Source organism: Acomys russatus, chromosome 13 (assembly GCF_903995435.1).
Source record: "Acomys russatus chromosome 13, mAcoRus1.1, whole genome shotgun sequence".
In the NCBI taxonomy this organism is placed as follows: Eukaryota; Metazoa; Chordata; class Mammalia; order Rodentia; family Muridae; genus Acomys; species Acomys russatus.
This window is the reverse complement of record NC_067149.1, coordinates 63,194,190-63,209,450: the sequence shown is the minus strand read 5'-3', so window position 1 is coordinate 63,209,450 and position 15,261 is coordinate 63,194,190. Positions and strand designations below refer to the sequence as shown.

General features: G+C 47.5%; 2 protein-coding genes across 4 annotated transcripts in view; one reads left to right on the top strand and one right to left on the bottom strand.

The window, feature by feature from the left end:
• The window catches only part of Aebp2 (AE binding protein 2), a 41,838-nt gene extending 28,994 nt beyond the window's left edge, over positions 1-12,844 (bottom strand). For all 3 annotated transcript variants that reach the window (XM_051155528.1, XM_051155529.1, XM_051155527.1), the window contains exons 1-2: positions 12,168-12,844; positions 358-565 (exon numbers count right to left, since the gene is read on the bottom strand). In XM_051155528.1, the coding sequence (XP_051011485.1) occupies positions 358-565; positions 12,168-12,829 (870 nt within the window). In that variant the 5' untranslated portion in view covers positions 12,830-12,844. The remainder of the gene's footprint in view (positions 1-357; positions 566-12,167) is intronic.
• Positions 12,845-14,145: 1,301 nt separating this feature from the next.
• On the top strand, positions 14,146-14,560 carry LOC127196898 (60S acidic ribosomal protein P1-like). The gene has a single exon (XM_051154634.1). It carries the CDS (start codon positions 14,161-14,163, stop codon positions 14,509-14,511), a length of 351 nt encoding a protein of 116 aa, XP_051010591.1. The 5' UTR covers positions 14,146-14,160; the 3' UTR covers positions 14,512-14,560.
• Positions 14,561-15,261: the final 701 nt, after the last annotated feature.

The following is a 15,261-nucleotide window of genomic DNA, read 5'->3' as shown; positions in this document are numbered from 1 at the left end:
TCCCTTCAAATTGCAAGGCTGGTGGCATGTGCCAACCCTGGCACCATCGCTCAGGCTGGCTGAGTCCCAGAATAACTGAGGCTTCCGACAAGACACTGGCTCCCAGATGCTCTCCTCTCCAGTCCCAGGACCTTGGGATTCACTGTGTCCATTTATAGATCTCTACTACAGTTTTAAAGGTTTTTTTTTCCCCAAAACATATCTAGGAGCAAATTTCATGTAATCCTAGCAAGTAGATAGAACAATAACAAAAACCTTGAGGTAAATTCTCCAGTTCCTTTCATAAAGAAGAAAAATCCTATTAGCAATTATAAATGAATAAAATAAAAAAGAATGAAAAAGAATGGCAAAACCAACCCCTCCACGCTGACCATCTACATGTATGGAACGGATGTGGTCTGCCAGGTCTGGGCTGGAGTTGAAGCATGCCTGGCACTGGTCCCAACAACAATTATAGGCAATGTGTTTGCTTGAAGAAGTAGTGCTCCCTTGTCCATTCATCATTGCTGGAGTTGAACGCCCACTGGAAATTGTGCTGTCTACGTCCATTAGGGTACTGCTTATGCTACAAGAGAAGAAAAGGGCTGTTACTCCTAGAAATTCACCAACACGAATGAGCTCACAAATACTAAAGTACAACATTCTGCTCTATACAAATAATGCATACTGAAAATTCTCCATTCAATTGCAACGCTTTAAAATTAACTGGCAATAAAATACAAGATGAAAACAGAACAGTGCCTCACAACAGTGGACGGTGTGGGGCTGAATTTGAAGACAGCTTGGGAGAGTGAGAGAACTGAGATCTGCTGTGAATATATCTTAAAGGAGGCAACAGGGGCTGAAGATATAGGTAATGGCAGAACATTTTCATGGCTGGGCTCGCTCCCACAAACCATCAACACTGCCCCAACACACACACACACACACAAATTACATTTACTGAAACCTCTGAACTAAGCTGCACAGAAAGCATTCTCTGGATCTGGAACTCCCACATCCTAAATCCTAAAGGACTAAAGACCTGGGAAGCAAACAAACTCCCACAGCCCTGATCAGGAGGCATGCCCCTACCCCAACACCATAATACCTGGCTCTTCACACTTTTAACACGAGAAGGCTCAAACTGGATTATAAAGAAGTGGCCTCCATAGCATGTCCACGGTTCAGTTTCCAGCACTAAAGTTAATTAAACTCAGTTTCAGACCAGAGTGTTCTGCATTAGTAGAGTGCTTGCCTATCAATCTCCAGGACCAAAATGGAAAACAAGAGAAATGAAAAAACAGAGAAAGATGGCTCAGCAGGTAAAGTTGCTTGCCACCAACTCTAATGACCTGAGTTCAATCCTCAGGACCCACATGGTGAAATGAGAGAACCAACTCTCTAGTTAGTTGCCCCTCTGACCTCCACATGTGCCCACATACATATGCATGCCAGCATATACACACACAAAGCTCAACAGATGGCTTGCCAATGCACAGACCTCCTGTGTTCAATCTGTAGCCCCACATAAACCTAATCCTTGCACTTGGTAGATAAGGACAGAAGGCTATTAAGTGCAAAATCATCCTCAGCTACAAGTGAATTAAAAGAAAATGCTCAATATGGAGCTGGGTGTGGTACTTCATGCCTGCAACCCCAGCACTTAAAAAGGCAAGACAAAGCTGGGGGGGGGGGGCACACCTTTAATCCCAGCATTTGAGAGGCAGAGGCAGAGACAGGAGGATCTGAGTTTGAGGCTAGCCTGGTCTACAGAGTAAGTTCCAGGACAGCTAGAACTGTTACACAGAGAATCTGTGTCTCAAAAAACAAAAAAAGGCAAGAAGCTCACCATGAGGTCATGGCCACCCTGAGTTACACCCAAACTGTCTCAAAACCAAACAAATTAACAATTGTAGAACTGAGGGATATAGCTCATGATGGAACACTCTCCTTCAGCATATTAAATAAAGACCTCCCATGAAAGAGAGAGCCAACTCCTGCAAAGCTGTTGTTCTGACCTCTACATCAATGCCTTGGCATACATGCCTTCACACATGCACATGAAATAAAATGTAACATAAACAGAAATTCCAAAGACCTGACCCTCAAGTCAACCCTAATCAAATAGCATTTTAATGTTTATGTGTTGGGATCTAGAGAGATGGCTCAGAGGTTAAGAGCACTGACTGTTCTTCCAGAGGTCATGAGCAACCCATGCAACCACATAGTGGCTCACAACTATCTGTAATGTGATCTGGTGCCCTCTTCTGGTATAAAGGCATACATGCAGGCAGAGCACTGTATACATAATAAATAAGTAAAGATTTGTGTTGGGGTTCCATATACAGTTTCATTTGAGAAGAAATTTTCAACCACTACTGGAAATTCATAAATTGTTTTAATTTTGAAGGATACATAGTTGTCATTTATGGAGCAAAGTGATATTCAGTAGCTGTACAATGGAGCAAACTAGGCAAATGAACATCCCTATAACCGTAAACATCATCTTTTGTGGCACACTCAAACTCTCAACTATCCTGTTACCCACAATAATCGCCATGCTGTGCAGTAGGGAACACAGAATTTATTCAAACTGCAGCACTGTACACCCTGTAAACTGTTTTTAATTTCCCTTTTCTCAACAGCAGACATCAACATGTCCACCACTATGATAACAGCACTTTATTAAAGAGCTGGAAACTAGCTGGGTGGTGCATGCCTTAAATCCCAGCTGTGAGTTCGAGGCCAGCCTGGTCTACAAGTCTAGGACAGCCAAAGATACACAAAGGAACCCTGTCTGGAAATACCACCCCTGAAAAAAAGGATTGGAAACCACTGAGTTCTTCGACAGGAAAGGATTAAGGTACATGAATTTAGGGACCTTGAACCTACCATGATTGCATATTCCAAACTCGAGTCAAGAAATGAAGGCAAGCAGATTTTGTAGCCAGCCTGGTCTATAAAGTCTAGGATCGCCAAGGCTACACAGAGAAAACCTATCTCAAAAAAAAAAGAAACAGGACTGGAGAGATGGCTCAGAGGTTAAGAGCACAGTCTGCTCTTCCAGAGGTCCTGAGTTCAATTCCCAGCAACCACATGGTGGCTCACAACCATCTATAATGTGATCTAATGCCCTCTTCTGCCATGCAAGTGTACATGCAGACAGAGCACTCATATACAATAAATAAAATCTTTATAAAGAAGCTGGGCAGAGGTGGCACACGCCTTTAATCCCAGCACTCAGGAGGCAGAGGCAGGCGTATCTCTGTGAGTTCAAAGCCAGCCTGGCCTACAGAGTAATTACAGGACAGCCAGGGGTACTCACAGAAACACTGTCTCAAAAAAACTGAGGGGTGGGGGGAGGAAGGAAGGAAGGAAGAAAGAAAAAAAGAAATGAAGGTCTTAGCTGGATGGTCTAATCAATCCTAGCACTTGAGAGGCAGAGGCAGGTAGGTGGATCTCTGTGAGTTCAAGGCCAGCCTGGTCCACAAAGTGAATTCAGGACAGCCAGGGCTACAGAGACCCTGTTGGGGAGGGGGGAGACAGAGACACAGAGGGTGGGGGGAAGGTGAAGGTCGGGACATTTCCAGTACAAAATGTCCTTAACCTCTACCAGACCAGACCGTTTTTCCCTTATAAACAGTCTTCAGAAGCCCTTCAATTCATTTAATTACTACAAATCCCTAGTGACTGTATATAGGGAATTAGGAATAGAACCTTGGAACTCATGTGTGTGGTACATCTATAGCCTATAAACAAGTATTCCAAAATTTTCAGACCTGGTGTGACATGTCTGTAACCCTCAGGCAGAGGGAGGAGGACAAAATACCACCAGTTCAGACCTAGCAATAAATGGTCTACCTCAGGATGCCATGTGCTGGGTTCACACCTGGAAAACTCAAGGATAGTATCCTAACTAGCTTCTGTTGGCCCAAGCTAACTGAGGGAGTCTCAATTAGGGACCAGCAGCTAAATCAAGTCAATTCCAGGCTTAGTGAGACTCTGTCTCAAAAAGGGAGGGGAGATAAATAGAATGAAACACATATGACCCTACATATGAAATGAAAATTGCTTAAGAGGGAGGCCAAAACTATAGGTGTAAGAGCACTTAAAGGGTCAGATTGACTTGGGAGGCAGGGGCAGGCATAACTGTGAGTTTCAGGCCAGTGACACCTCGTCTCAAAAAATAAATAATTAAAATCAAGATGAGGGGCTGGAGAGATAGCTTAAAATAAATGAAATACATGGCTGTCACACTGAGCTGATCATAAAAAATTAGAGGCAGATTAAAAATCATTAAGGAAAACCAAGATATTTTTACTATTACTCTAATTACATCTAATTATCACAGTAAACCAAATAGGCAAAATGGGTTTTTCTAATCAAGAAAAAAAAAGACTACTGTCTATCCCCACAATGACTTCTCTAGAAAGAGACAAAGGATTTTTTCTCCCCAAGACCCAGCAGCATTCACTAAATTAGTCAAAAGGGACTTTATGCAACAATGATGAAATGCAGCCTGTGGAAAACAAGCAGGCTGCTTTCTTGTACGGCCACTCTCGCTTCACAGGGCACACTGCGCTCGCTTCTCAAGTACACAGCCCTCCAGCACACTGCACCACAATGCTCTAGCTGGAGACACAGGCAGTCGTGGTCAGGCCAACAGTGCAACACCTTACTTTAAATACGACTAACAATCAAGTGTGGCCTTCTACTTTGTAAGATCATTTCCAGGAGGCTACAGACACCATGGTTAAGAGCATGCAAAAGCCTGGGCACCTGAGCGCAGGCCCCAAAACCCACATAAAAGTTAAAGGGGAACACTGGCTGGCACACGGTGTCCTCTGACCTTTATACACAAACAAAAGGCTTTTTTACACCCTATTTAAAGCTGGGCGGTGTTGGTACATGCCTTTAATCCCAGCACTCGGGAGGCAGAGGCAGGTGGATGGCTGTGAGTTCGAGGTCAGCCTGGTCTACAAAGTGAGTCCAAGACAGCCAAGGCTACACAGAGAAAAAACAACAAAACAAAACAAAAACCCAAAAACTACCACTGGGGCCAGTGCATGGTGGTGCAGACCTTTAGTACCAGCACTTGGGGAGGGGACAGAGGCAGGTGGATCTGAGTACAGCCTGGTCTACATACAGAGTGAGTTCCAGGACAACCAAGGCTACTGAGAAACCCTGTCAGGAAGGAAAGAAGGAAGGAAGGAAGGAAGGAAGGAAGGAAGGAAGGAGGGAGAGAGGGAGAGAGAGGGAGGGAGGGAGGGAGAGGGACTGCTCCTGGGTGACTGACCGTGCCTATAATTCCAGCACCCAGGAGGCTGAATGACTGAGACTAGACTGGTCTACAAAGTGAGTTCCAGGTTAGTGTGGTCTAGAAGAGACCTTGCCTTTAAAAAAAAAAAAAAAGACTGTAGAGATACTCAGCAGAAGAGGGTCCAGGCTGATTCCCAGCACCCATATGGTTGGTGTCTTACAACTCTCTGTAACTTTAATTTGAAGGGATCCAGCCATTGAGTTCAATCCCAGATACCAACATGATGGAAAGACCCAACTCCCACAAGTTGTCCTCTGATTCTAACACCAGAACTCGTGAGCACACACACACACACACAAAAAAAAAACAAGCAAAAAAGTTAATATAGTGAAGAAAAAGTAAGGAAGTGGTGGCTCATGTCTGTAATCCTAGCACAAGGAAGGCCATGGCAGGTAGGTGGATCAACATGGATTAAAAGACAGCCTGGGCTAAGGAGTAAGCAGGCCACCCCAAAATATACTCACAGGCTCACACATACAAGGTGGCCAGAAAAGGCAGTAATTGTGTTATGATGTTTGCATTTGGTTTTGTTTTGGGGGTTGGGGTTGGAGTGCTTTGAGACAAGGTTTCTCTGTGTAGCTCTGGCTGTCCTGGACTCCTTTTGTAGACCAGGCTGGCCTTGAACTCACAGAGATCTACCTGCCTCTGCCTCCCAAGTGCTGGGATTAAAGACCTGTGCCACCACGCCCAGCCGGAGTGGCTATTTTTTCAGTATATATGAGCATTGGGTGACCTGGAACACATGTGGACTAAACCAACCTGATATTTGCGCTGAATGGTCTGCCTCTGCCTACCAAGTGATGAGATACAGGGGTGTAGGAAACTTCCCGTTAAAATGTAGCATTTTGAGGGTTTAAGAAGTTTGTTTCACTCATAGGTGAAAAAGCAATTAAATGTATCAGAGACTTAAATAGATACAGAAAAGGCTTACTGAGGTGCTACATTATCACTCAGCTGTAAGGAGCACTGGCTACTTCTCTTCCACAGGGCTGGGTTTCATTCATAAAACCCAGTCCCAAGCTCCCAGTGGCACCAAGCACACATGTGGTACAGACATAAATACAGACAAAACAAAAATAGGTTTATCTGGCTCAAAGAGCTCTGTGGCTTCCCCTTTGCTCCTTTTCAGATCAACTCTAGGTGAAAGCAGCCAGTCCATACTGATGCCATACAAACTACCCTGTGGAAGTGCTGAGGCACTGAGCTAACTGAAGCTCCCTGTCAAACCACATACGTGGGCCATGCTGATATGGCACTATGGTCCACTGAACTACTAAACTCTCCACTGCAACTTCCCCCATAACAAATGACAAAAAATATAAAGGCTGACATTTTTTCACTTTTCATTAATCAAATTTCCTGAGCTAATTGTGGGAGGACTGGTCTGTAATCCTAGCACTTGGAGACTGTGTTGTAGAAGGATCAGGAGTTCTAAGCCAGCCAAACTACATGGGGCTAGCATGGCCTACGTAAGCATCTGCATGGAGCTATGGCAACATCTACCTTGGAATTAAAGGCTAAATGTCAACATACAAGATAGATCAGGAAAAGTTGTCGCTCTATCTTCCACATCAAAAAACAAAAAACTTACATAATGCACACTGCACTCACATTCTCTTACAGACACAAATATTTTAAAATTCAGTTTAAACTTAATATCATAACAATTTAGATGTAATATGAATAAGTTAATATATATTTTTAAATTAATTATCAAATATGCTGTAACCTATTTCTTGTTTGATAATCAATTTTGTACAGCATTTAATCATTTTAGAAATTAGTCATGCCACACACCTGTAAATCCCGTACTCAGCGGGGCAAAGGCAGGCAGACCTACGTGAGTTTGAAGCCAGCCTGGTCTACAAAGAAAGTTTCAGGACAGGCTTACACAGAGAAACTCTGTCTCAAAAAATCAAAGAACCAAAAAAATAAATAAATAAATAAATAAAAAATAAAATTGAGAGAGAGAAGAAAAAGAAGAAATTGGTCACTTAAGCTGGGCTTGGTGGTGCACACTTGTAATCCCAGTACTTGGGAGGCAGAGGCAGGCAGATTAAGGTCAGCCCCATCTACAAGCTAGTCCAGGACAGCCCAGGCTACACTGAGAAACCCTGTCTCAAGAAAAAAAAAATTTTTTTAAATAAAGAATTAGCCATTTATTACTACAATACTTCAAATACAAGGCTGGAGAGATCTTTCAGGTTAAGGACAAACACTTCCAGAAAACAGAGTTTGGTTCCCAGGACCCACAATCAGAGGTTCACAACTACCTAGATCGCCATCTGGTGGGGGGGGGGGGGACGGGACCCCAATGCCTCAGGCTTCTGAAAGCACTTGCACCACAGTACGTACAGATGCACACACATTAACTACATCTAATTAAAAAGAAATATTTTAAAAACAAAAATGTCTAATGCCTGTTGGTAAATGACAAATATTCTAATACCTAGGAATTTCTATGTAATTATTTTTCTATTAGCAGAACATACATACTTAAGAAATCAAATTTCCCAGGACTTGGATACAGAGGCAGGCAGATCTACAAAGTGAGTTCAGGACAGCCAGGGCTGTTACAGAGAAACTCTGGGGGTGGGGGATAGAATTTCTATAAGCTCTAAGGCATAGCAGATTAACTAAAACGGGTCAACCTTTTTTTATTTTATAGGGTTTCTCTTTTTAACCAACCCTGTCTGTCCTGGAACTTGATCTGTATGTAGACCAGGCTACTGTCTGTCTCCAGAGTGCTGGGATTAAAGATTTGCACATCACAGCCTGGCTTTTCTGCATGTTTTCAAAACCAGAAAAACTAAACATTCTAATTGAAAAGTACAAAACAGCAGAGTGTGATGGCACACGCCTTTAATCTCAGCACTTAGGAAGCAGAGGCAGGTAGATGGATTGCTGTAAGTTAGAGGCCAGCCTGGTCTACGGGGGGTGGGGGGGTGGTGGGTGGGCGGGGGATACAAATAATTAAAGGTATTGGTGTCACAGGAATGCCTCTACATTTTAAACTACTATGTGTTTCCAATTACAAAACTTACAACTACCTTTCATGAAAAATAAAGTAAGAGTCCACAGATTGGTATAATTTGTGATCTAAATAAAGGTAAACTCAAGATTTAAATCTGGAGCTGGGTATAGTGGCACAGGCATGTAATCCCAGGTATACCTCTGAGTTCAAGGCCAACCTGGTCTCAAAGCAAGTCCAGGACAGCAAAGACTACAGAGAAACCCTGTCTCGAAAAAACAAAATAAATAATGGGTCCTATTCAAACTTTAACTCTGAAATATAAAACTCAAAGCCAACAGGAGGTATTTCAAAACCATCATAGCTACAATCCAATTTCACTAGTAAGGATTCCCAAGGCAGGTGATAAAGCTACTACCCTGAAATAATCACTAAAACAGCATTTTTTTTTTTTCAGTTGCCAATGTTTAAAATCATTAAGAAAGCAAAAATGGGCCAGTGAGGTAGTTCAGCAGGTAAATGCATTTGCTGCAAGGCCAGTTGACCTGATTCCCAAGATCATACAAGATGGAAGGAAGAAACTAGCTAGTCCTCCTTAAACTCCACAAGTGTGCACCATGGTACATGTATATATGTGTACACACACCAATAATCCCAGCATTATGGGGAGGCAGAGGCAGGCAGATCTGAGTTTGAGGCCTGCTTGGTCTACAATGAGTCTAGTAGAGCAAGAATGTTTGTTTTAGCCTTTTGGTACCAATGTTACTCTTCACTGCACTGTTAAAATTGGACATTCAAACTGGGTGGTGGTAGCACGTGCCTTTAATCCCAGCATTTAGGAGGCGGGAGTTGGGTCTCATGAGTTGGAGGCCAGCCTGGTCTACAAAGAGTTCAAGACAGCTAAGGCTACACAGAGAAACCCTGTCTAGAAAAACAAACAAAGATGCTCAATACCAAATGAAACCAATTTACAGAACTACTGCTTAACCAGAAATTCATCCTCCTGAAAGTAAGAGGAGTGGGAGAGATAAAAACAACAGGACTCTAAGATAAATATCACTTGTTATTTCAAGTGAATTATTTTAGGCCAAAGCTATAAGCCACTCTAGCCACACCTCCCCCAGCCATGATGGGCTTTATCCCCCACCCCCAAACCATACTGTGGACAGCTCCCCAGGGAACATCTCAAGTCTGACTGCAGGTGTGACCAAACCCAGGCTTTCCCTAAGCCAAGGGTTGTTCAGCAGAAAGAAGGATCTGAGATTGAGGCCAGCTTGGTCCTACGTGTGTAGTTCTGAGACACCAGAACTACACAGACTCTAAGAAATAATAAAACAAAGCTCTTCCCATGTCCAGTCTTAGTGTGGACATAATGTGAGCAGCCAGCTTCCTGCTCCTGCCCAGTGCCATTCCTGCATGGCACTTCCCTGTTAGGATGGACTGTGCTCCCCAGACCCCACCCCAATGACTACAAGCCAAAATAAACTTTCTTCCTTAAATATTAAAGTGAACAACTTAAATAAAAATGAACTATTTAATTTAAATAAAGGTGAACTTTTTTTTTTTTTGGTTTTTCGAGACAGGTTTCTCTGTGTAGCCTTGGCCATCCTGGACTCACTTTGTAGACCACGCTGGCCTCGAACTCACAGCAATCCGCCTGCCTCTGCCCCCAAGTGCTGGGATTAAAGGCATGCGCCACCACGCCCGGCTTAAAGGTGAACTCTTGTGAGGAAGAAATAGAACTTTGACATCCAGCTGCATCTCAAGGAGTGCGGTTTTCAAGGAGACACTCAATTTGTTTCCAATCTGCTAAATGGAAGTTGAAATAGCACCTCTCATGCCCCATCAACATAGGGTAAAATAAAGGCATGGCATGTGGACATGCACATGTGTGCACTAGGCGGGAGGGCTGGCAGATGTCATCGATGAAACATGCACGTGCTTCACTCTGCGGTTCCAATCAACTGGTGTTTCTCCTGCAGCAGAGAGCAACCACCAAAATAGGCTGCCCCAGTGAACTTTTAACTTTTGTCAAAGAAACTATCTACACAGTTCAGCTCAATTTTTCTAAAGGAGCAGAGTCTAAGTTTTCTATGGAGCAAATCTGTTTTACAGCATTCAAGAGCACTTCTTGAGCCACATATATGGTGGCCCCTGCATCTGGGAGGCTGAGGATTTCTGTGAATTCCAGTCTAGCCTGGGTTACAAAGCAAAACCCTGTCATAGCAAAGAAATGTTGGTGGAGAGAGAACAAGCATTTACTTGTCTTGGATTTAAGCTGTCAAAAGAATTCCTGAGAATTTTGTTCCAGAATATTCCAGTATCATTAATTATAATATGCTCATCTTTACTTGTTAGCAACCAGAATTCCTAAAGACTTTAAAGTGCTTTAACTTAAAATCCAGGTGTGGTGGTGGGTATGAAGCCAGCATCCAGGGGCTAAAAGTAGATGGGATCAAGTAAGGGCAACTGAGTTATATTAGCCAGACACCCCTCCATTCCCCCCAAAAAATACAACCCAGAGATAAAACAGTACTGGTTTATAAATTCCAATCATCAAAACACCAGCAGATGGTCAAAAGTAAATGCTGATGTACTTTAGGAACACAATAAGCAAGAGATCCCTTTTAAAGTACAAAATTTTACAAAGCAACCAAAAACTAGAGCGGCAAGACAGACATACAGCATTTCTTATATGTTCTATCTAGAGCATGCTCTATAAAAGAGCTAATTCCTCCAGAATCTCCCCATAAGACTTTAAAAGGGGGCCTTAACACCCACATCAAAGTATCACTGCATACAGCCGTTTTTAAGCCACATCGTAATTTTTTTAAAAACCTCAATCGCTGTATCTTTTGACTCCAATTCTTTCCGATCCGGCAAAGTTACTATAAAGGACATCAATTCACTGTTCCTTTCCACAATGGTCTTTCTGTTTCAAACTTTCACCCAGATTTGATGGCCCAAGATTCAAATCCCCTTAAAGATGATATAAGGACCATATATGGGGGATTTGGGGGGCAGAGATTAGATATTACGGACCAACAGTCTTTTTAAAGTAAAGCAAAGCCAGAGCTGGGATCTCCTGCCTGCACAAGTTAGTTCTGTGAGATCCAGAAGACCAGCCATATTGGAAAGCACTTGTCAATTACAGTTCTGACAAGTCTCCCGAACACCGATGCACGAAGCTAACCTTGTGTACCAGGGTGTACATCAAGGGCCTCTGGAGCTCGGCTGGAGGGTCTGGGCCGCTTTGGGGGCTGTCTCCGGGATAGAGTCGTCCTTCCGTCCGAAAGAAGAGCGGCGCCGAGGAAAGGAGGGTGGGGAAAGGAGAGTTGAGGGGGATGGTGAGGAGTTGGAAGCCGCTCACTAGTAAGAGGGGCGCGGCGGCCGCCCGGGATTTCCGAGTTGAAATCTAGGGGAGGGGCCGAGAATTCAGGGGGCGGGAGATGGCGGAGAGAAAGTCCCTGGGATCTGGGGTCCCAGAGTCCGAGATGGGGGTGGGGGAACACGGACCCGAGATGGGGTCCCCAAGGGGGGCAGGCGGGCGGGGTCGGGAAGGAGAGGCAAGGAACGGAACGGATTGCGGCGAGAAAAGTCCCCTTGGTGCCCTCTGTGGAGCCCAGGAGTTTACTTAGAGCGAGGGGATCGGATCTTTGCGAGGAGGTCCCCATGGCTGGACCCCGGATCCAGGTGGGAGGAGATCGGGCAAGGAATGGGGACCAAGAGGAGCGCCCTAGAGAGGGTCCAAGGGGAGTTCCCTGGGTCCCCTCAGTGGGGTCCGGGAGGAGTCCCCTCCAGAGTCTGGAAGGAGTCCCCAGAGTCCCCTGGACGGAGTCCGGGAAGAGTCCCCTCGGTCGGGTCCCGGAGGCGTCCCCGTGGCGGCGCACTGACCTGTCCTCTGAGTCCATGCGGCTCAGCGGCTCCCCGTCCGACGACATCTCCAGGCTGCCCCTCCGGCCCCCGGAGGTCGCGCTGCTCCCGCCTCCCCCGGTGCCGTAGCCCTCGTCGCCTCCGCTCGACACCACGCTACTGCTGCTACTACCGCCTCCGCTGCCCGGGCCGCCGGGGCCGCCCCGCGGTCCCTTGGGCTCCTCCAGGCCCTCCTTCCCGTCCCCATCGCCGCTGCTGCTGCTCGCCGCGCCCGGGCTCAGCGAGCGCGTCTCGTCGCCGCTGCAGCCGCCGCTGCTGCTGCCCACCAGGCTCTCGGCGCTGCTCTCCTCCTCGGCGCCGCCGCTGCTGCTGCCCTCGTCCTCATCGTCCTCCTCCTCCTCGTCCTCGTCCCCGCCCGCCTGGCTGGCGCTCTCGGGGCTCGGCTCCGACATGGTCTCCGCCTCGCCGCCCCCCGCGCCGCCGCCACCGCCGCCGCCGCCCGCTCCCCCGTTCAACAGCAGCGCGGCCACCGCCTCCGCCTCCGCCTCCTCGTCGTCCTCCTCCTCCTCTTCTTCGGGCGGCTCAGCCCGGCCGCGCGCCGCGGGCCCGGGGCTGCCGGAGGGCAGCGGGCTGAGGCGGGAGAGCTCCTCCAGGTCGGCCATGTCGGCGAGCGCGGCGGCCATGGCGGCGCCTGCTGCTCCTCCGCCTCCTCTCGCCGCCGCCGCCTCCTCTCCCGGCGCGCCGCCTCGCTCCCCCTCCCGCCCCGCCCCGCACGCCCGCCCGCCCGCCCCGAACTCCTCTCGGCCGCGGCCGCCGCAGAGCAGGAGGAGGGCCCGCGGGGCTGCGTCAGGCTGCACACGCGCTACGGAGCCCTCGCGGGGACACGCGCCGGAACGCGCGCGCCACTCACCGCCATGGGCGCAGCGCGCATGCGCGGCGGCCGGCAGCAGCCACCCCCTCCTGCCAGCTGGGCCCCTCAAGAGTTTCATGCGGCCTTCCCACGCCTTCCCGCGCCGGGTGGCTCAGCGACGAGCCACCGAAACCCGAAGTCAGTAAAGGGGGCGGTTTCACACACAGCCCCGTACTTCTCTAGAGGAAACCACCCGCTCGGAGAGTGTGGCCTGAAGAAGGGAGCTAGAAATGGAGCAAGTGTCTGTCTGGCCTAACGAGCGCTTGCTGTACTCAAAGACGGGGCACACCAAAAAATGGACAGAAAGTAAAACAATCGGGGTTTTTTGCTTTTTTTTTTTTTTTTTTTTTTTTTTTTTGAGGCGTCAAGCCCGCGTGCGCGACACTGCGGTCCCTTAGGCCACCCTCCTAGCCGGGCCTGCTTACCTGTGTCCAAGTTGCGCAGCTCGGAGGAAGCCAAGGCAGCGCTTTGGCTCAGGGGTCCTGGGAGTTTGTAGTTCAGGAGGCGCCACTAACAGAATCTTGGGTGAAGGGGGTGTCGTGGCGGCTGGGCGATTAAGACCCTCCCGCCGCGCCTCCGGAGGGCCCGGCACCCCGCTCCTAGCACCCTCGGGGCGGCTCGCAACCGTCCGTGGTCGCCGGAGCTCTGCTCGCCCGTCACGTGTGTGCTGCACATAAGTACCTGTGGGCGGGACTTAAATCCCTGCCCTCCCGAGGCAGAGGCAGGACGGTCTCTGCAATTTCCTGGCCGCCTGGTCTACAGAGTAAATTCTAGGTTGGCCAGAGATACACATTTTTATTTATTTATTTTTTTAGCATGCTTCCTCCCGCTGGGTGAACCCTTCTGGCACTAACACATTACATATAATAGGATCCAAAGGTTAAGGCCACGGCTGTAATCCTGGATGTTTGTGGTGATACAGGCACTCACCTTGTGGCCTGTGCCAGTTGCCCTCAAAATTGCAGCATTTTGTGTCAAAAAGAGAAAGGGAGGCTTTTCCTCAGCGGCCGCCAAGGTGCTCGGTTCTTCCGAGGAAGCTAAGGCCGCGTTGGGGTGAGGCCCTCACTTCATCGGGCGACTAGCACCGTGCGAGCAGTTCACAACATGGCCTCCCTCTCCGAGCTCGCCTGCATCTACTCCGCCCTCGTTCTTCACGACGACGAGGTGACGGTCACGGAGGATAAGATCAATGCCCTCATTAAAGCAGCCGGTGTCAACGTTGAACCTTTCTGGCCTGGCCTGTTCGCAAAGGCCTTGGCCAATGTCAACATTGGAATGAGCCTCATCTGCAATGTAGGGGCTGGTGGGCTGCCTCCAGCCGCGGGAGCTGCACCAGCAGGAGGTCCTGTGCCAGCCGCCGCCGCTGCTGCCCCAGCTGAGAAGAAGAAAGTGGAAGCAAAGAAGGAAGAATCTGAGGAGTCTGATGATGACATGGGCTTTGGTCTTTTTGACTAAACCTCTTGTTAACCTGCTCAATAAAAAGCTGAACCTGTTAAAAGAAAAAAAAAAAAGAGAGAGAAAGGGAGGGTGTGGAGAGGAAGGAAGGAAGCCTGGAAGCAAAGATTACTACTCAGTGTACTGAAAGGCTCTCCCCACCCCCTTTGGGTTTTTTGTTTGTTTTGTTTTTTGTTTTTTTGAGACAGGGTTTCTCCATGTGGCCTTGACGGTCCTGGAATCCCTTAGTAGCCCAGGCTGGCCTCGAACTTACAGAGGTCTGCCTGTGTCTGCCTCCCGAGGGCTCGGATTAAAGGCGTGAGGCACCACACCCTGCGAGCGGAAGGCTCTTTAGGAGTCCCTTTCCTTCGTGTCATAGGGACGTTTGCATTAAGGGAGACATCGCATTTTCTCCCTCAGACAATTCTTAGCTACACACACACACCCCGAAAAAAAGCTCCTAGTTAGAACACTTTCACATTTCCAGAATTCACTGCTCTAAGAAAAATTAAAAATATTTAAAATAATTAATAACACAAAAGGAACACGTAGCCCACCAAGGTAATCACAGCACTCAAGAATGTGGCAGGGGGATCCTGCAATTTTGAGGGCAACTGGCACAGGCCACAGGTGAATGCCTGTATCACCACAAACACCCCAGTATTATAGCCGTGGCCTTAACCTTTGGATACTATTATATGTAATATGTTAGTGCCAGAAGTGTTCACCCAGTGGGAGGAAGCATCCTAAAAAAGAAAAGGAAAAAAAGGT

Bases quoted from the DNA above. Each gene is read 5' to 3' on its own strand.
- LOC127196898 (XM_051154634.1), top strand. From the start codon at position 14,161: ATGGCCTCCCTCTCCGAGCTCGCCTGCATCTACTCCGCCCTCGTTCTT.